The sequence below is a fragment of the Corythoichthys intestinalis genome, chromosome 4 (assembly GCF_030265065.1).
Source record: "Corythoichthys intestinalis isolate RoL2023-P3 chromosome 4, ASM3026506v1, whole genome shotgun sequence".
Classification (NCBI taxonomy): Eukaryota; Metazoa; Chordata; class Actinopteri; order Syngnathiformes; family Syngnathidae; genus Corythoichthys; species Corythoichthys intestinalis.
The window spans coordinates 27991715-28013522 of NC_080398.1; the positions used below are offsets into that span (position 1 = coordinate 27991715).

A 21808-nucleotide genomic window follows, 5' to 3' on the forward strand; every position below is an offset into this window, starting at 1 on the left:
CACAGTCGAAGAAAATATTGCAGGAGACCTACTGGAGCTCGCATGGATCCGAGATTAACTCAGAAAACAGTGAAGTTTGGTATGTTTACTCTTCTTTGGCATTGAATAAGTTGACCCTGCCCCCTCCCTTTTTTTCTCAATTTTGAGGTCTGAGCTCAGTTATTGGTTCCTGATTTATCGCTTGTTTTATTAGTCCTACTTCTCAGTCAGTTGTAAGTAAAGTGTGTTTTGATATGCATTCAAATGAAATGTTGTGTTTATTGCAAACGTTGTTGGGAGCTATCAGGTTAATGTTGACAACAGCTGCCGAAAGGCTGAGACATTCTTCTCACCCGGCGACTGCATGAGAAGTATATCGATTAAATGTTAGCTTTGATAGTTAAAGGCACAAGAGTAAATCAGGCATATTTCGTTTAATTTTCAGGAATATTTCATAATGTGTGTTATATCATCATTGTAGTATTTATCATACTAACAAAAATTAAACTATTTGAAATTCCTGTCGCTTTGGAAAATACACAGTGACCATCTACTCTGGTATTTTCTTCAATATGATATAAAACCACATGATGTGAAACCCTTGAATTCATACAATTTAATAGGCATTGTAGTTAAGGTTTAAATACTCTTTTTTATTATTAATAAAACACTCATATTTACACACAGGAATCTATACAACAGCAGAATTTTTTAACAATATCTACAGATATAATAAAAAAAAACAAAAGAAAAATACAGAATATATTTGCATTTTCAAAATATTTATACATCTGCTCAATCCAATGAAATTAAATACAATTCAATATTTAAAATTTGCAAATAATATATCAAACTGAATAAACATATCAGCATTATTATCTTTGTGTTGGTACATTTCTTGTATTGAATCTCATTAGATATTTTGCCCAGTCATGCGTATTTCCTTATATTGTGGACTCTACAATATAATGGTGCCTTGAGATACAAGTCACACCAGCGTGAAAGCTGGCCCAATGTTTATTCTGAATATCCTGGTAGCCTCCCCTTTTTTCCCCTCCTCAGACAAAACTTTTTGTCTCTTTTGTTGCTCTGCCATCTTTGCCGAATTCGCGCGAAAGCGTTCGCATCGACTTCCGTCTTTATAATGAATGGAGAAAGGGGGCGTGACGTATGCCGTAAAGCAGTCAGCACATTTGTAGCTGTTTTTTTTTTGTGTGCCACCCTCCTCAAAGTCAATTAGTGCCGGTGAAAGCGATAAAGACCCCTTCAAGATATAAAAGAGGTGTCATTCAACTAGTTGTCAGGTCACATATCACCATAAATGAAAATATTTCATAATTGTTGAAAAGTTACAGTGTTGCTTTAAGTCATTGGCTGCCATTGACGATGATAGACGTCCAATTCAACTGATCTGTGAGGGGCTAACAGCGTACGATTCAAATAGTTGTCTATTGCCATCAATGGTAGCCAATTAGTTAAATCATCTTTACCCCCTTGTTAAAGAGTAGGAAGGTCATACTGAAAGTTTTTGTGAAAAATATATAAACATGAGCCGATATGAGCTTCTCACGGTATGACAACACTGAGCAAAAAAAAATGGCGTTATCATGATATCACAATGAAAGCTCGAAAATGTATTATATTAAAAAATTATGGTTGGTATCACAATGAAAGCTCGAAAATGTATTATATTACAAAATTATGGTTAAAAAAAAACTTTATTCCAATTAAAAATGCTTATTTTTAGACAATATATGCAAAATATACAGTAAAAAATGTTTTCCATACAAATATAAAATTAATCAATGTTATAATTCTTAAATCACAATTTTGCATAATTGTGAGCTGACTTGGGGCCTACTTGATGCCTGCCGAAACCAAGTTGGTGATTTCTACTCGACAGAGAAAAAATATTAATAATATTAACTATTAATAATTCAAGTTTGAAATTTTACATCTGCGGCTCTGCTCATTTACTTCAAAGGCATTGTCATATTGCAGCATGCAGACCGTGGAGTCCAAAAATAGCTTATTATTGGTATGGTGAGTTCCTGTGGTAAATGATACCTTGACTTTTTCAAACTGCAGTATACCTTCAAAACTGTTATCGGCACATGCTGAATAGTGTATTTGGTTAGATTTTTTATTTTTATCTTTTTTAATTAAAAAATATGCTATATCTTATCTCTCGCCTCTTCCTTCCCTCACAAGCTCCTCTCCCACTCCTCCTCCCACCTCCCCGAGTTTCCTGGCCTCCCGCTGGGCCTCTTCATCCCTCCTCCTCTCTTCCTTCTCCGTCTCCATCAACCAGGGTCCCCCCAGGTAGCTCAGAATCTCCTCAGGGCTCCCCCGCTGTTCGGGGTCAGGATGGAGCAGCAGTCGGAGGAGCGCCATAACGTGCGAGCTGAGGCCTCGGAACTGTGACGGCGGCGGGTTATTCCGCCGGTTCTCTTTTTCGACCGTGGAGATGTCCGCTTCCTCCTTGGCGTCCCCGCGCTCGAACCAGGATTTGTATTTGGTGTAGCCGGGGTCATCGGTGGTGCTCTCCTCCCAGGGAAAGCAGCCGGTCAGCAGGCAGTAGGTGAGGATGCCTAAGGCCCAACTGTCTATGCTGGGCTCCACTGTGATCCAAATGGTCTCCTTCTCTCCCAGGTCACTGCAGTCTTTGGCCTTCTCTGCCTCCTTGGCGGGCTCCACTTCAGGGGTGCAAAAGGGCGACTCGTACCAGACGGCGCCGACGGTGTAGCCGACGGCCCGGGTCAGGCCAAAATCCCCCAGTTTGACCCAACGGCACGAGCTGTCGCAGAGGAAGATGTTCTCGGGTTTTATGTCGCGGTGGACGAAACCCAACGAGTGCAGGTGGGACACGGCGCCGCTCAGTTGGGACATCACTCTCTGGACGTGTTCCTCGTCCAGGCCAACCTAACGTGCACATGAAAGAGTCTTTTATATGTCACAGCATTTCAAATTACCTTTTACAAACTATTTTAATTATGCTATGCTGTGTTTGTCATTCTGCACAACATTAGTGCCAAAGCACACCAGTCCTGAACCCAATCAGACGGTGCTAACAATGCACACGCAAACACAGTGACACTGTCGGAAACCTCTCTCCTCCCATCACACGCTTTCCTGACACTGGTCTGGCCGTGAGAGCCGAGAGTTCTCATGCTTATCGCGTTCTTTGCTTGTTACTGGCAGTGACAAGATGCCTGCCACCTTTATCAACATGACTTTTTGCTGACATGGACAAAAGGTTGCTGTGTTGTAGCTCAGGCTCTGAGGGTGATGGCCCACTTCATTCCTTCATGTGGCCCCCAGAGAGTTCCATAATATCAGTACAGAATAGCCCTTAATTGTCATTTTACAGTTGTACAATGAAATTGTGGAGCATCTCCGTTTACAATGCAGGACAAGTAAAAATCTCAAAAGTGACTTGCAATTATAAAAGTATAAAACCTAAATAAATATACAATGTGTATGAGGTAGTCCTATTTTCAGGCAGTGCCAATAATCAAAGTGAAGTAGCAGCAGTTGACAGTGAAGGCACTGAATATTGCACGTTAATATGGCACGTAAATAAGTATTGCACATAGAATATGTGTGAATAGAAGTAAAGTAGCAGCAGTTTGATAGTGAAGGCATTGAATATTGCACGTAGTAAGTATTGCACATAGAATATTGCATGTAAAGTAATATTGGACATTGGGTGATGTGATGTTACATGTGGCAGTTCAGGGTGGAGATGGCTTTAGCAAAGAAGCTGTCCCTCAGTCCTCAATCAGAATCAGAATACAGTGATCCCTCGTTACTTGGTTTATCAAACTCCGCTCCCTCAGTCCATCATGGATTTTGTTTAAATTGAAAAAAAATTAATTAATTAAAAAAAATTCAGATGAGCTGTCCCGTGCCGATCGCGTAGTCTCACTCTCCCTCCTTCCTTCCTGGTCTTTGGACTGGAGTTGCTTATTAAAGTTAACGATGATTGATCGGCGTTTAATGTTTGATCTTGCCACAGATGCCTGGAACCCTAAGCTTCAAAGTGCCACATGCGTCAATCATCGTTTAACTTGTTGAGCAGTTGTTGTGGCAACTCATTGTGTGTAAGTGAGCAGCTTGAGCGCATTTGAGTGCACTCACTCAGTAAAGCATTTAATATAGACAAGAACTTTTATACTTATACTACTATTCTTGTTTTAAAATAATTCGGTGGGACAGTAACATGTTTAAAACTTATTTATTTATTAACTTATCTATTAATTATTACATTTGAAGTGCTTGACCATTGTAGTGGGTTATTTTTCAGGGTTAAAAACTCACGATCTCTGTACCGCTCCACACTTCAAACTAGCTCTGTCCCATGCGAACAGATCTGGCTGCCTTCCTCACTTCAAAGTCCGACTTTTGTTTTCCTGGGTGCGTTGAAAATCAATCGCTGTACGTCGCTGGTGACGGTGCTCAAACTGTCCATTGTTTTAGCATGTTGCTTCGTTGCCACTACTAGTTTCGTTTTGGGCTGTGAAGAAAATGCTACGGAGCGTGCGTTACAGCGGTTTTGTTAGCTCTCGCGTTGTTATGACACGTCCATGATGATCGGGTAATGACGGCGACTAGTAGCGGTTCTTCTGAGGCAACCACGACTGTGAGTTGTGCTTGTCCATATTATATCATGGATGCGGTCTCAATCTAAGTGCGCTGTGAGGTGAATGACACAAGTGCAGCATGTGAAGTAAAAGCTAAATTATTATCCCATTAAGCAATGCATTGAACTAGGCATTAGAAGCCGATTCTTGTGCTCGCGATAGCCGAATTCTATCTTTACTATCGGTTCATTGAATATTTAATGGCTAATTACTGTCGAATGGTAACTTTACTATCGATACAGCTGCATCTCTCACCTGTAAAACCGGATAGCTGGTCATATCGGTTTATCGTTCTCAAGCTTAATTTTTAACTATTTTGGAAGTAATGTGCCAAACATTAAAAGGGGGGGTTTGGGTGACATCGATAATCGATTTATAATCGAATCGGAGCCTCTGAATCGTAATCGTAATCGAATCGTTGGGTACCCAAAGATTCCCACTTCTACCATTAAAACAGGTAACGAGTGGAGCCTCGTTAGAAGAAGTTAGACCTCTTTGAAAGCCAGAAATCTTGCTTGTTTATAGGCGACCAAAACTTATTTTCCACTCTGATTTGGGAAAAAAAAAATTTTTTTAATCAAACAATATGATTTTCTGGGTTTTTTCCACATTCTGTCTCTCATGGTTGAGGTTTAGCCATGTTGACAATTACAGGCCTCTCTAATCTTTTCAAGAGGGAGAACTTGCATAATTAGTGGTTGACTAAATACTTATTTGCCCCACTGTATTTTCGGGCCAATACGGTATTTTACCTCATAATAACATTTATCTTTTAAGTACTACAAGTCTTTCAATCCGTGGTTCCCTTTACCATTTTTCCATGTATTTAATTATGGTCAAAAAATTATTCTTATTATTGTCATTACTCAAATACAAAATGTTTTCTGACACCACACTTCCATGCCTTCAATCACGCTTTGATGCAAACTGACCTCTGACACAATCACGCTGTACAGGTCGCCGTAGAGACCGGCCTGTTGGGCGAAGACATAGTGCGACGACGTGGAGAAAAAGATTCCCAGCGCGCGTGTCAGTGAAGGATGCGTGCAATAGGAAAGCGAGAGGTTGTACTCCCTCAGGAAAGAGGTGAGTGTCGTTGACTGACGAGGGAAGAACTTCAAGGCCATCGGGGTTCCTGTAGAGGATCAATAACAGGATGTCAAATCGAAAAAATTGAATAAAACACTGAAAAGACTCGCCTCAGCGTTGTGCATGAGTAACCCTGTGAACAAATTTAACTTGCCCTCTAGGGACGATTATGTTACGTGAACATGACAGCAACTCTATCTGAAGAATAGCACTTCATTATAGCGGCTGGTGGGTAAAAGGCAAAAATGGAAGCCATCCAAAGACTCATCCTTCCTCGCATTACAGCGACAGTTGCATGACACCACACAAAGTTTCATCTCGAGTGAAACCAGAGCCAGGATTGCTCTCATTAGAGATGCACTTAGTGGCTTTATTTTGCATTGAGTAAGCCGTGTTACCTAACCGACTATATCAGATTGATAGGGAGATGTGTGAATTTCACGCTATGACAATTGAGACGTAATGAGCTCCCAAGTGTAATTGCTGACCTCTCTTCCTGTGCACGGCCAGCATTACTTTGCCGTACGAGCCTTCGCCCAAGAACTTCAGCACCTGGAAGTGGTCGGACACCTTGAGGCTGGACATGGCCTGCGCCGACAGGAAGCAGCGCTCGTCCAACTCATTTGCCGCCACGTCCTGTGAGTGGAGAAGAGAGGAAGATGTGAGCATGTCATATATCAGGTCTGTGTGATGACTGGTTTAGGGCTGTCAAGAGAAAGAAGATCCGTTGCTTCAAAGTGTGATAAGTAGTATAAATACTTTTACTCTAGGGGTAGAGCCAGAAAATATTCAGTGGCGTGAGACAGGAGGTCATTTCAGTACAAGGTTCCTAACCGTTGGTATGACTTTTATTTTGACATAACATGGCTGGCATTTAGTGATCATGTTTCACTGCCATTGACGGTGATAAACGCCCAATCCAGTTTGATTGATGTTGCTGGCAGTGATCGTTCGAGCGATCTTCCACACTTCAATTTCATTTTATGTGCAGTATATCGTGAAAAACATTCAACATACAAAAAAACACAAAAACATTCCACTTCAAACCATATATTTAGGCTTCCAGGAGTTCGCGCAACCACGCAATATGGGGCGCTGTTTGTAAAGCAGATCATGCTGAAAATTACGAAAACATTTTCTCACATGTAGTGCCACACAGTGTTAAAAACGTGGTGTGAAATTTTTACATTCACTTTTTTTTGCACATTTACAACAGTGGCGCCTCCAGAAATTTTTCATAGGGGTGGCCAGATGGGGCCACTTAAAATCTTGGGGTGGCCAAAACTAAAAGCCATAATTTCAGGTTTTCATTATATTAAAAAGGTCAGGGGAAAACTATTAGAAAGACTTAAGGACACGGCTACTGATATACTTTGGTGTATTGTGTAATATTTCATGTTACTAATGATTTAATGTGCATAGTCCATAAACTGTCCAGTCAACATTTTGAGTTCCACAACAATTCTGTTTTATTGTGTTAAGTATATATTAGGCATAAGGTGTACATTTAACTAGGGCTGTCAAACGATTAAAATTTTTAATCGAGTTAATCACAGCTTAAAAATTAATTAATCGTAATTAATCAATAATTCAAACCCTCTCTAAAATATGCCATATTTTTCTGTAAATTATTGTTGGAATGGAAAGATAACACAAGACGGATATATACATTCAACATACTGTACATAAGTACTTTTACTTGTTTATTATAACAATAAATCCACAAGATGACATTAACATTATTAACATTATTTCTGTGAAAGATAGAAAGACTTGTAATTCTTAAAGGATAAACGTGAGTTTCTATATTGTAACTATTGCCATCTAGTGTATTTGTTAGCTTTCAGTAAATTATACTGTAGCGACTTAACTGTTCTGCCCAAATGCATGATGGGAAGTGGTGCAACCATGACTGTGTGTGGTGACTGCAAATGCTATATCTTCTCTGCGTTGGGTACACTGCATGGTGTTAAGAAAATGATCAACTCCTGTCATTCTTCCCCACATCACTTCCCACAATATTTATAGTTGCTGTGGGAGAGATGACAAAGCTTTTGCCAATTAAAAGCACAGCCCCAATGAATACTTGTATCTACTCCACTCTGCCTCTTATCTCTATATATAAGTTAAACGGCGCCATTGTAGGCTGCGGCAATGCGTGAATGAGTCGTACCGCCAATGCGTTAATTGCGATAAATATTTTCACGTGATTAATTTTTTAAAAATTCATTACCGCCCGTTAACGCGATAAATTTGACAGCCCTACATTTAACAAAACAAAATAAATGCATTCATTTGGGATGAAATGCATAACTGATGCTACAACAATCTAACGATATACTGGCAAGCGGGTTGGCCAGTGGGGTGGCCAACCAATATATAGGGGTGGCCGTGGCCACCCCTTGCCACCCCCTGGTGGCGCCACTGATTTACAACATTGTTTAGCAACTTAAATATATATTTTTAAATAATAAGTATTGGACTTGAATGTGTAAATCCAGAACTAAATATTTATTTAAACCGTAAATGTAAAAGTTAAATGTATTTCCGAAATGCAAATCTGATATGTATATCTTAAATATTTATCTGAAATTTATATTCGAAATATTTATTTGAATCTGAATTTTATATTTATATCCTAAATCTTAAATCTAAATATAAATAATAAATCTAAATACTAAATTTTAATGTTATATCTGGAAACGGTTGCAATTATATATTTAGCATAATATGCAAATTCACATGACTGGAGACCAGAAGTAACAAAATAAAAGCTGGAGCAGCTCAGACTGTTTGTTTACGTTGCTTGAAAATGAATAAAACCTACTCAACGGTGGCAGTCGGCTCTTGGACATGAATCATTGTGATAATACCAATATCTAGGTAAAATACACATTTCGGAGAAGCCATTTAAAGAGTATTTTGTATTTTTAGTGTCACTGTTCCGCACGAGCCCGGTAAAGTTACTAAGAATAACCACGTTGGCTCTCTGTTGGACCGGACTGGAGAGCAAGGTTGACTTTTCTAACTTCAGTTGCAAAAATCCCGCGTTTCTCACTGGGAAACCTTTGTATTGCAGTCAGAATAGCTTTGTCGATAGCCTTCGCTAAATTTGACTCGCCTGCCATATTTTCTTACAGCCCACCTTCGCCGACTGTGAGAAACGCGGGATTTTTGCAGTTGAAGTTAGAAAAGTCAACCTTGCTCTACAGTCCAGTCCAACAGAGACCCCTCGTGGCTATTCTTAGTAACTTTACCGGGCTGGTGCTTAAAAGTGACACTAAAAATACAAAATACTCCTTAAATGGCTTTTCCTAAATGTGTATTTTACCTAGATATTGTTGTTATCTCAATGATTCATGTCCAAGAGCCGACTGCCAACGTTGCGTAGGTTTTATTCATTTTCAACCAACGTAAACAAAGTCTGAGCTGCTCCAGCTTTTATTTTGTAACTTCTGGTCTCCCGTCATGTGAATTTGCATATTACGCTAAATATATAGTAGCAACCGTTTCCAGATATAACATTTAATTTTAGTATTTAGATTTAAGATTCAGGATATAAATATAAAATTCAAATTCAAAATAAATATTTTGAATATATATTTCAGATACATATTTAGGATGTACATATCAGATTTACATTTCGGAAATACATTTAACATTTACGATTTGAATAAATATTTAGTTCTGGCTTTACACATTCAAATCCAATACTTATTATTTAAAAATAAATATTTAAGTTGCTAAACAATGTTGTAAATGTGCAGAAAAAAGTGACTGTAAAAATTTCACACCACATTTTTAACACTGTGTGGCGCTAAATGTGAGAAAATGTTGTCGTAATTTTCAGCGCCTCATAGCATGCAAAGGACAGATAATCCTGGACCCTTGTTTACGTGATGCTAAATCCATTTTTGGAGAATCGGTGGGTTCCTTCGATTCGATTTTGACTTCATCAACACACTGCTAACTTCAACCACAACTCATGATGTTTTGTCTAAACTGAAAGTTCGGAGCAGAAATTTTCCGAGATGGCGCCGCCCATGTTTCACTCAGGAAACTTTTCTATTGAATCAGATTTAGTAGTATTTAGATTACTTTTGTTGACTGTTTTAGTAGATTAAAAAGTATTCATGTTGTTTTAATGGAGTATTTAAATAGATTTATCATTAAGTGTTATCTGTAATTTGAATTGAGCATTTGAGTACATTTATGAGTATTTACTGTATTTACAGGGCATTTTAGAAGATTTAGGAGTATTTAGCTCACTTTTGGTCTGTATTTGAGTACATATGGTACCTAGATAATTTTCAGTTTATTTTATCTGACTTGTTTGAGTATTTAAGTAGATTTAAGAGTATTTTGGTAACTTATAGGAAGTATTTGAGCACATAAAACAGTTTTTAGGTTACTTTTCACAGAGTATTTAAGTAGATTTCAGTTTGCCTGGCACGGCCAGACTGTTCTCCCTGTATTTTTCAAACACTGAGAGAAAAGTCTGGGAACCAGCCCATTAACGGCCTCTCGAGCAGGTACAAAATCATTCGACAAATCAGATTCGTTTATTTGCGTGACGTGTTCTTAACGAGCAACGTCACTCTTGCGCGTCGGAAATCGTCTCCACAACAACACAGATGGTAAACAGGAGAGCCGAGAATATGTTCCAATCCACGGTAAAATCAGTTTTAAATGACCAAAAACACATCGACACGAGTCATTGACAGCAGTCTGTCTCGCGCTAGCCATGTTGAATAAACTCTGCTCTCCTCGTATGTTTACATCCGCGCGCAAGTCCCTCGTCCTGCCCTCGTCGTTTTACTAACGTCACGTCTGCCCGTCACTGATTGGTCCACTCCGCTGTCTGTTTGCTGTGGCTTGCTCCGCCCTGGAAATTGTATCCGCGGAATGGTGGCCAGACTCAATAGCTGGAACACCGGTGAGTCTGGTGTACCAGGCAAGATTTCAGTGTCTCCAGGTAAATTGAATTATTTGTGTACATCTAAGGGTACTTAACTCTTTCGGTGCCATTGACCATAATAGACGTCCAGTTATGTGGCTCTTTTTATACTTCTACTATTCTACTGTCACTAGAATTGAAAATTTCACTGAAACGTGATCGTCCAATACCAGCTCTCAGTTTAAATGGAATTGATGACCATTGCTGTAAATGGCAGTGAATGACCTAACTTTTAAGATATATTTAGTACATTTATCAATATCGGTATAACTTTTAAGAAGTATTTGAATATAAATGTTTTGTGTTGGTTTCCTCCTAGTGTGTTCTTGTGATTGCCCATTGATTTCACCTGTTGTGCCTACTCCTAGTGTATCCTCCAACCTGCATCCTTCTGTGTCACCCACCTGTTCCTCGTTGTCTCGTTATCCCTTGTCTGTGTGTGTATATAAGCTCCCAGTTTCTTTTCACTCCTTGTCGCATCATTATCAATGTCCATATGCACGTCCGGATCTGTTCTCGTCGGTTTTCTCCAAGCCCTCGTGCTGCCCTCAGTAAGTTTTTGATACCCAGCCTTTTATTAGTAACCTGAGTTTTGTTTGCTACTGTGTTTTTTGGGATCACCTCATTTTTGGTTTGTACTTAGTTTTTCTTTCGGCTTTAATTAAGTTACTTTTGCACCGCCTTTTTGCCTCACTTCCCTTTCCCTGCACTTGGATCCACACACCACCTGCCTGCCCGCACTCCTGACAATACCTAGTAGTGTTTAAGTCAAATACAGTGGGGCAAATAAGTATTTAGTCAAGCATCAATGGTGCAAGTTCTCCTACTTCAAAAGATTAGAGAGGCCTTTAATTGTCAACATGGGTAAAGCTCAACCATGAGAGACAAAATGTGGAGGGAAAAAAAACTGAAAATCACATTAATTGATTTTTAAAGAACTTAAGTCCAAATTAGAGTGGAAATTAAGTATTTGGTCACCTACAAACAAGCAATATTTCTGGCTGTCAAAGAGGTCTAACTTCTTCTAACGAGGTCTATCGAGGCTCCACTCGTTACCTGTATTAATGGCACCTGTTTTAACTCATTATTGGTATAAAAGACACCTGTCCACAAACTCAGTCAGTCACACTCCAAACTCCACTATGGCCAAGACCAAAGAGCTGTCGAAGGACACTAGAGACAAAATTGTAGACCTGCTCCAGGCTGGCAATACTGAATCTGCAATAGGTAAAACGCTTGGTGTAAAGAAATCAACTGTGGGAGCAATTATTAGAAAATGGAAGACATACAAGACCACTGATAATCTCCCTCGATCTGGGGCTCCATGCAAGATCTCACCCCATGGCGTCAAAATGATAATAAGAACGGTGAGCAAAAATCCCAGAACCACACAATGCGCTGCCAGGGACTCAAATCCTGCACTGCCAGACGTGTCCCCCTGCTTAAGAAAGTACATTTCCAGGCCCGTCTGCGGTTCGCTAGAGAGCATTTGGATGATCCAGAAGAGGACTGGGAGAATGTGTTATGGTCAGATGAAACCAAAATGGAACTTTTTGGTAGAAACACAGGTTCTCGTGTTTGGAGGAGAAAGAATATTGAATTGCATCCGAAGAACACCATGCCCACTGTGAAGCATGGGGTGGAACCATCATGCTTTGGGACTGTTTTTCTGCAAAGGGACCAGGACGACTGATCTGTCTAAAGGAAAGAATGAATGGCGCCATGTATCGAGAGATTTTGAGTGAAAATCTCCTTCCATCAGCAAGGGCATTGAAGATGAGACGTGGCTGGGTCTTTCAGCATGACAATGATCCCAAACACACAGCCAGGGTAACAAAGGAGTGGCTTAGTAAGAAGCATGTCAAGGTCCTTGTGTGGACTAGCCAGTCTCCAGATCTCAACCCATAGAAAATTTGTGGAGGGAGTTGAAAGTCCGTGTTGCCCAACGACAGCCCCAAAATATCACTGCTCTAGAGGAGATCTGCATGGAGGAATGGCCAAAATACCAGCAACAGTGTGTGAAAAGCGTGTGAAGAGTTACAGAAAACGTTTGTCCTCCGTTATTGCCAACAAAGTGTACATAACAAAGTGCTGAGATGAACTTTTGATATTGACCAAATACTTATTTTCCACCATGATTTGCAAATAAATTCTTTAAAAATCAAACTGTGATTTTCTGATTTTTTTTTTTTCCATTCTGTCTCTCATGGTTGAGGTTTACCCATGTTGACAATTACAGGCCTCTCTAATATTTTCAAGTGGGAGAACTTGCACAAATAGTGGTTGACTAAATACTTATTTGCCCCACTGTATGTATTTTTTTTATTCTCACAAGTATTTTCATGTTGGTCTTGATGCTGGTACTTTTAGGAGAGCGAAAGTGTTTTGGGATATGGTACGTGTCAGAAGTTCGAGATTTGCTAATCTCACAGCGTAGACATGCTGTTAGTAACAGGTTTAAATGCTGTATTTAAAAATGAGTTAATGTAACGTTGATGGTTTTCACCATTGAACACACGGAAGAACAGGCAAAGTGTGAAGACAAACAACTGGATAAAAAGATTTATAGTTCTACTGTCATAACAGCTTTTTGAAGCAAACACTATGTTGCGGCCTGCGGGGGGGAAAATACTCTGATACCTTTTTCTCAGCTATCCCAGCATGCATTTAGGAAGAAAGTGTTGAGATGTAGCCTCTCCTTCGTCCTAAACCCGGTGTCTTATCAGGACGATGGCGGCATCTGGAGCTGTCACTCAGCTCTTAATGGTCAACGCTTTGTCTCCTCGACTCACAGCTTGAATGGGACGCTTTGAAGTAAATCCCTCATCACATAGACCCTCGCCAATTTATGCTAGGTGCGAACATTTACAATTCAACACTCCTTATCAAATGTGCATGTACACAAGGGAAAAAGTTCACCCTGTCACGTCTTTAGGGCAGTTTACATAAAATCTCTGTTCGTACTTCGTAGAATAAGAGGTGCATCCAAAGTGTCACCCAGTAGGATGAATGACACTCTGCACCCGTATGAAGAAGACAGCTCTATTTTAAACAGAGCATTTGACCTCTTTGAAGATGGGTGCTGTCTTGATGTTGTGCACACGGATTAAGCGCCGGGGATTCAAATGTCTCGAAAATTTGAAGACAGTCACGTCCGGGGAGCCACGCTAATACGAATGACCTCGCTGTTTGTAATATTACGTTACCCAGGAGGTGTAAAATGATGCCGATTAATAGGAACATGGAAAAAATATGAACTGGTAATTTCCTTGACAGCTTTTCAGTGTCTACGATTGGCTGGCGACCAGTCCTTGAATTAGAAGGATTAGGGGTCTGCTCACCTCGGTCATTATGAGGATAAGAAGTCGAGAAAGGTGTATCAACTCATTGTCTGCTACTTCATGATTTCGACTGATTTTTTTTTTAATTTTTTATTTTTTTATTTAACCTTTAAAGGGAACTCACTTAACTGACTGGCTGCCATTGACAGTGAATTCAATTTGACTGGGAGGGTCCCAGTCAAAATTAATTGGATGTCTCGCACCATCAATGATAACCAAAGTGTTCAAAGAAAATATTTTCTTATTTATTTAAATTTCAATTTCTTAAAGTTTTTACTATTACTTTACATTTTTAATCTAAAAAATGTGAAAAACCCCAACTATGATCTATTTTTTATCCCATCACCCCAGTTTAATTAAAAACAATTTTAATTTTTTTTAAAAAAAAATGGACGAATTGTCTATATTGTCATGTTTATCTTTTTTAATTGAAAAAAAATGTATTTTTTCTAAATAAAATGAAACAAAAACAGTTCTTAAAAATATTATTTTTAATGTTTTTTATTTAAAAAAAAAAAAAAAAGGGAACCTGTATATATACTCTTTTTTTATGTGTTTATTTTCAAAATAAATTACCAAATATTTAAAATTTGCAAAATAAAAAAATTCACTTTTTTTATCTGTTTTTTAATCTTTCTTTCTTTTTTTTTTTTCCTTTTTATTATTTTTATAAAAAGCAAGAGGGAAAAAACAGTAATTATTTATTTATTTTTAACTTTTTGTACATATTTCTTTCCAATTAGAAATGAATTGGATGTCTAGCGCCATCAATGACAGCTAAAGTGTTCAAAGAAAATATATTCTTATTTATTTAATTTTCCAATTTCTTAAAAGTTTTTATTTTTATTTGACATTTTTAAATCTAAAAAATGTGGAAAAAAACATCTATGATCTTTTTTCATCCCTTTCCCCCAAATTTAATTAAAAACAATTTTGAATTAAAAAAAGGAAAAAAATCTATATTGTCATTTTTCTTTTTTAATTTAATTTTTTTATTTCTGAATAAAATGAAAGAAAAACAACAGTTCATATATATATATATATTAAATCTTTTTTATTAAAAAAAAAAAAGGGGGAACCAGTAAACATACTCTTTTTGATACATTAATTTTCAAAATAAATTTTTAAAATATTTAAAATTTGCTAAATTAAAAAAAAACAGTAAAAATTCACTTTTTTATGTATATTTTTTATTTTTAAAATGTTTTTTAATAAAAAGCAAAAGGGGAAAAAACTGTAAATATGATTTATTTATGCATTTATTTTTAAATTTTTGTACTTTTTTTTTTTTTCAATCCAAAATGGATTGGACGTGAAGTTTTTAATCAAGAGAATACATTGAGTTTTCTTCTTTTACTAACTACTACAATAACTACTCTGTCAATCCTACAAACATATACCTGACTTGGCAGTGAATGATTTAATATACTATTCTCACATTTAAAATATTATACTTTAAAAAAATTGCTTTGAAATATTTCTTGAACCGTATTCATTTTTGAAAATTTAACGTATCTTGTAATATTCCAATCTTCTGGGAACATACATTTCTTTTAATTTACATATTCCAGCATATATTCTTGACATGCTATACAAGGAAAATACAAGGAAACAAGATATATATTTATACTGTACAATAATTCATAGATATTTTCAAATTAAATACCAAACAGCAGTGTTTGCAATAGTTTCATAGGTTAATTAAATACAGTTTTTACAAGGCATTATAGTCCAATTCTATTCATCTAAATCACTGAGGAGTCCTAAATTTTTATTGCAGTATTGCAAGATGATATTAATTTAATAGCATGACTCATAGCTTTCTTTTGGTGCTCCACATAGACCAAAACTCTAAACGCAATGTTGTGGCGTAAGCATTCAAACAGGCATTCACCAAACAATTATTCAAATTGGGTTGAGTCCAGTACTCACTGTCATGTTTGTCTGAGCTGTTCAAGTTGATCGTCTCCTGAATCCTGCTCTCGCTGCACCTACTTGCACTCGGATGCAGGAGCTGTGCTGTACTGTACGTGTTTGTCCTGTGCCGGATGATTCAACTGGACCTGCGGCTGATCCGTGTACTGGCAAAGTAGACAATGACCGCCTCTCTCCGGGGACACGCACTGACACTAACACCCCCTTCTCTTTTCCTACTGCGGCCAAATCTGTCTGCGGTTCGGCTGCTGAGCTTCTGGGGAGTGGGCCCGAATGGGTGGCGAGGTATTTCAAACCTCTCTCACTCATAGTGCCACCCTGTTTCCAATCTGTCATTCACCTTAACCCTTCATTCCCTTGTCACTCCCTCCCTCTTTCCATGTCCACTTTTTTTCCTCACCTCTCGCTTCCAGTCTGAGTCAGTGAATTCCCTCCGTCGTGTAGGATTCCTGGTTTAATCAACATGTATGCGAGAATGATCGCAATAGGCCAACAAGCTGTACCCTTGATCCCTGGACTCTTACTGGGATTACAGGGTACAGTTAAGTATGCCTTTGCTGGATTTATTGTGTAAGATCACTCTCCTCTTATGTTACTCTTCATTCCATGTCTATCAATGCATGGGCAGTAATAATGTGTCTCCCCCTCGCCCACATTAATGCATTCAACTGTTTGAAGACTTCCAAAACCAACTTCAGTCACATCCATATTTCTCATCTCAGCTTTCATCCTTCTCTCCATTGACGTACACAACATTTCTCCATAACGGGGCGTGAGTTAATGTATAATACACATGATACGTGTTACATAATAACTAGTAAAAGTATACGAAGGGATTCATCTCTACAAAATAAGTGAAAGTTACACAGTGAAATGGCACACTGTGGTGGGATATAATCCTGTCTTGAGACTTTTGATAACTTGGCAAAACATTTTGGCCAGAATTAGAAAATAAATGTGAACTGTTCCAGCAAAAGGTTCGGGTCCGTCCAAATCCGTCCAAATGAGATATGATGCACTCTAGATGCAATGTGTGGATTTTATTTAGAGAAAACATTTCATTTACTCTCACTTCAGAAGCTTCCAATTCAAGTGTTGTTACAATACCATTTTTTGGGTTGTGTGGTATTGGCCAGTATTGTACCATAGACTTCATAATATATTGACGGGACATGGTGCGCGGGGCCGATTCGTAGGGGCATATCTACGTCAAAGCTGACCGAGTGGAAACACAGACAAAGAGCTTTTTATGTTGAAAATTCTTGTGAATAAATGCTTAAATCTTTGAGTTGGTTACCTCCTCGTGTGTCTCTGTGATTGCCCATTGATTTCACCTGTTGTGCCTGCTACTAGTGTATCCTCCAACTTGCATCCTCCTGTGCCACCCACCTGTTCCTCGATGTCTCATTACCCCTTATCTGTGTGTGTATATAAGCTCCCAGTTTCTTTTCACTCCTTGTCGCGACATTGTCAATGTTCATGTCCACATTCTGGTCAGCATTTTTCTCATCTATCCAAGCCCCTCGTGTTCCAAGTAAGTTTTTTTGAAAACCAGTCTTTTGTTAGTGACATTTTTGTTTGCCCCTGTGCTTTCTTTGGATCACCACAGCCTTTGTTTTTTTTTGTTTTTTTTGGCTTTAATCAAATCATTTTTGCACCATTCATCTGCCTCGCCTCCCTTCCCCTGCATTTGGGTCCACCTGCCTGCCCGCGTTACCTGACAAAATGCCTGAATTCTTTATAGATATGGACGCAAAACAGTCTCGACTCTTGGTTAAATGCCAAAAAATGGGCAGTTAGCCCTTATTTTACGTAAATATGTCGAATGTGATGCTAGTCTTTTAGCCACGGTGGTGCCGTCTTATCACAACAAAGAGCTTTTTACGATGAAAATTCTTGTGAATAAATGCTATAATCCCTGAATTCTTTATAGATATAGACGTGAAACGGTTTCGATTCTTGGTTGAAAGCAAAAAAAAACACAAAAAAAACGGGCAGTTAGCATTTATTTTACGTAAATATGTTGAATGTGATGCTAGTCTTTTAGCCAATGTGCCGCTGCCTTATCACAATAAAGAGCTTTTTCCATTGAAAATTCTTGTGAATAATTGCTTAAATCCCTGAATTCTTTATAGATATGGACGTAAAACAGTCTCGACTCTTGGTTAAAAGTAAAAAAAAAAAACGGGCAGTTAGCCCTTATTTTACGTAAATATGTCGAATGTGATGCTAGTCTTTTAACCAATGTGGTGCCGTCTTATCACAACAAAGAGCTTTTTACGATGAAAATTCTTTTGAATAAATGCTCAAATCCCTGAATTTTTAAATATATGGACCTAAAACAGTCTCGATTCTTGGTTGTAAGAACAGCAAAAAAAAGGGCAGTTAGCATTTGTTTTACGTAAATATGTTGAATGTGATGCTAGTCTTTTGGCCAATGTGGCACTGCCTTATCACAATATAGAGCTTTTTCGGTTGAAAATTCTTGTGAATAATTGCTTAAATGCCTGAATTCTTTATAGATATGGACGTAAAACAGTCTCGACTCTTGGTTAAAAGTAAAAAAAAAAAACGGGCAGTTAGCCCTTATTTTACGTAAATATGTCGAATGTGATGCTAGTCTTTTAACCAATGTGGTGCCGTCTTATCACAACAAAGAGCTTTTTACGATGAAAATTCTTGTGAATAAATGCTCAAATCCCTGAATTTTTAATAGATATGGACCTAAAACAGTCTCGATTCTTGGCTGTAAGAAGAACAAAAAAAAAGGGCAGTTAGCATTTGTTTTACGTAAATATGTTGAATGTGATGCTAGTCTTTTGGCCAATGTGGCATTGCCTTATCACAATATAGAGCTTTTTCGGTTGAAAATTCTTGTGAATAATTGCTTAAATCCCTGAATTCTTTATAGGTATGGACATAAAACAGTCTCGACTCTTGGTTAAAAGCAAAAAAAAAAAAAAAAAAAACGGGCAGATAGCCTTTATTTTACGTAAATATGTCGAATGTGATGCTAGTCATTTAGCCAATGTGGTGCCATCTTATCACAACAAAGAGCTTTTTACGATGAAAATTCTTGTGAATAAATGCTCAAATCCCTGAATTCTTTATGCAGTGCCTTGCAAAAGTATTCGGCCCCCTTGAACCTTGCAACCTTTCGCCACATTTCAGGCTTCAAACATAAAGATATAAAATTTAAATTTTTTGTCAAGAATCAACAACAAGTGGGACACAATCGTGAAGTGGAACAAAATTTATTGGATAATTTAAACTTTTTTAACAAATAAAAAAACTGAAAAGTGGGGCGTGCAATATTATTCGGCCCCCTTGTGTTAATACTTTGTAGCGCCACCTTTTGCTCCAATTACAGCTGCAAGTCGCTTGGGGTATGTTTCTATCAGTTTTGCACATCGAGAGACTGACATTCTTGCCCATTCTTCCTTGCAAAACAGCTCGAGCTCAGTGAGGTTGGATGGAGAGTGTTTGTGAACAGCAGTCTTAAGCTCTTTCCACAGATTCTCGATTGGATTCAGGTCAGGACTTTGACTTGGCCATTCTAACACCTGGATACGTTTATTTTTGAACCATTCCATTGTAGATTTGGCTTTATGTTTTGGATCATTGTCCTGTTGGAAGATAAATCTCCGTCCCAGTCTCAGGTCTTGTGCAGATACCAACAGGTTTTCTTCCAGAATGTTCCTGTATTTGGCTGCATCCATCTTCCCGTCAATTTTAACCATCTTCCCTGTCCCTGCTGAAGAAAAGCAGGCCCAAACCATGATGCTGCCACCACCATGTTTGACAGTGGGGATGGTGTGTTCAGGGTGATGAGCTGTGTTGCTTTTACGCCAAACATATCGTTTTGCATTGTGGCCAAAAAGTTCAATTTTGGTTTCATCTGACCAGAGCACCTTCTTCCACATGTTTGGTGTGTCTCCCAGGTGGCTTGTGGCAAACTTTAAACGAGATTTTTTATGGATATCTTTGAGAAATGGCTTTTTTCTTGCCACTCTTCCATAAAGGCCAAATTTGTGCAGTGTATGACTGATTGTTGTCCTATGGACAGACTCTCCCACCTCAGCTGTAGATCTCTGCAGTTCATCCAGAGTGATCATGGGCCTCTTGGCTGCATCTCTGATCAGTTTTCTCCTTGTTTGAGAAGAAAGTTTGGAAGGACGGCCGGGTCTTGGTAGATTTGCAGTTGTCTGATGCTCCTTCCATTTCAATATGATGGCTTGCACAGTGCTCCTTGAGACGTTTAAAGCTTGGGAAATCTTTTTGTATCCAAATCCGGCTTTAAACTTCTCCACAACAGTATCTCGGACCTGCCTGGTGTGTTCCTTGGTTTTCATAATGCTCTCTGCACTTTAAACAGAACCCTGAGACTATCACAGAGCAGGTGCATTTATACGGAGACTTGATTACACACAGGTGGATTCTATTTATCATCATCGGTCATTTAGGACAACATTGGATCATTCAGAGATCCTCACTGAACTTCTGGAGTGAGTTTGCTGCACTGAAAGTAAAGGGGCCGAATAATATTGCACGCCCCACTTTTCAGTTTATTTGTTAAAAAAGTTTAAATTATCCAATAAATGTTGTTCCACTTCACGATTGTGTCCCACTTGTTGTTGATTCTTGACCAAAAAATTAAATTTCATATCTTTATGTTTGAAGCCTGAAATGTGGCGAAAGGTTACAAGATTCAAGGGGGCCGAATACTTTTGCAAGGCACTGTAGATATGGACGTAAAACAGTCTCGATTCTTGGTTGAAAGAAAAAAAAAAACGGGCAGTTCGCATTTATTTTACGTAAATATGATGAATGTGATGCTAGTCTTTTAGCCAATGTGGCGCTGCCTTATCACAATAAGGAGCTTTTTCCGTTGAAAATTCTTTTGAATAAATGCTTAAATCTCTGAATTCTTTATAGATATGAACGTAAAACAGTCTCGAATCTTGGTTAAAAGCAAAAAATCTGGCAGTTAGACTTTATTTTACGTAAATACTAGTCCTTCTCAAAAAATTAGCATATTGTGATAAAGTTCATTATTTTCTGTAATGTACGGATAAACATTAGACCTTCATATTTTTTAGATTCATTACACACAACTGAAGTTGCTCAAGCCTTTTATTGTTTTAATATCGATGATTTTGGCAAAAAAGTCAAGAAAAAACAAAAATCCCTATCTCAAAAAATTAGCATATCATGAAAATGTACTCTGAAGAAGCTACTAACATAATCATCTGAATCAACAAATTAACTCAAAACCCCTGCAAAAGATTCCTGAGGCTTTTAAAAACTCCCAGCCTGGTTCATTACTCAAAACCGCAATCATTGGCAAGACTGCTGACCTGACTGCTGTCCAGAAGGCCATCATTGACACCCTCAAGCAACAGGCTTAGACACAGAAAGAAATTTCAGAGCGAATAGGCTGTTCCTAGTGTGCTGTGTCAAGGCACCTCAGTGCGAAGTCTGAGGGAAGGAAAAAGTGTGGCAGGAAACGCTGCACAACCAGAAGAGGTGACCGCACCCTGAGAAAGAATGTGGAGAAGGGCCGATTCCAGACCTTGGGGGACCTGCAGAAATAGTGGACTGAGTCCGGAGTAGAAACATCCAGAGCCACCGTGGACAGGCGTGTGCTGGAAATAGGCTACAAGTGCCGCATTCGCCAGGTCAAGCCACTTTTGAACCTGAAACAGCAGCAGAAGCGCCTGATCTGGGCTACAGAGAAGCAGCACTGGACTTTTGCTCAAATTTTGCATGTCATTCGGAAATCAAGGTGCCAGAGTTTGGAAGAAGACTGGGGAGAAGGAAATGCCAAAATGCCTGAAGTCCAGTGTCAAGTACCCACAGTCAGT

The 21808-nt window shown here is 38.5% G+C and overlaps 1 protein-coding gene across 1 annotated transcript; it reads right to left on the minus strand.

Moving 5' to 3' along the window:
* Positions 1–655: 655 nt before the first annotated feature.
* On the minus strand, positions 656–16547 carry sbk3 (SH3 domain binding kinase family, member 3). Its single transcript, XM_057833316.1, has 4 exons — positions 15942–16547; positions 6200–6347; positions 5555–5757; positions 656–2901 (listed from the first exon to the last, which is right to left on the minus strand). Exons 1-4 carry the CDS (start codon positions 15945–15947, stop codon positions 2161–2163), a joined length of 1098 nt encoding a protein of 365 aa, XP_057689299.1. The 5' UTR covers positions 15948–16547; the 3' UTR covers positions 656–2160.
* Between the last annotated feature and the right edge of the window lie 5261 nt (positions 16548–21808).

What these genes read in the sequence shown, in the direction of transcription:
- sbk3 (XM_057833316.1), bottom strand. An exon ending in GGCCGTGCACAGGAAGAGAG is followed by an intron (nt 5,758 to 6,199) that starts GTCAGCAATTAC and finishes GATCCTCTACAG; the next exon opens with GAACCCCGATGGCCTTGAAG. An exon ending in ACAGCGTGATTGTGTCAGAG is followed by an intron (nt 2,902 to 5,554) that starts GTCAGTTTGCAT and finishes TGTGCACGTTAG; the next exon opens with GTTGGCCTGGACGAGGAACA.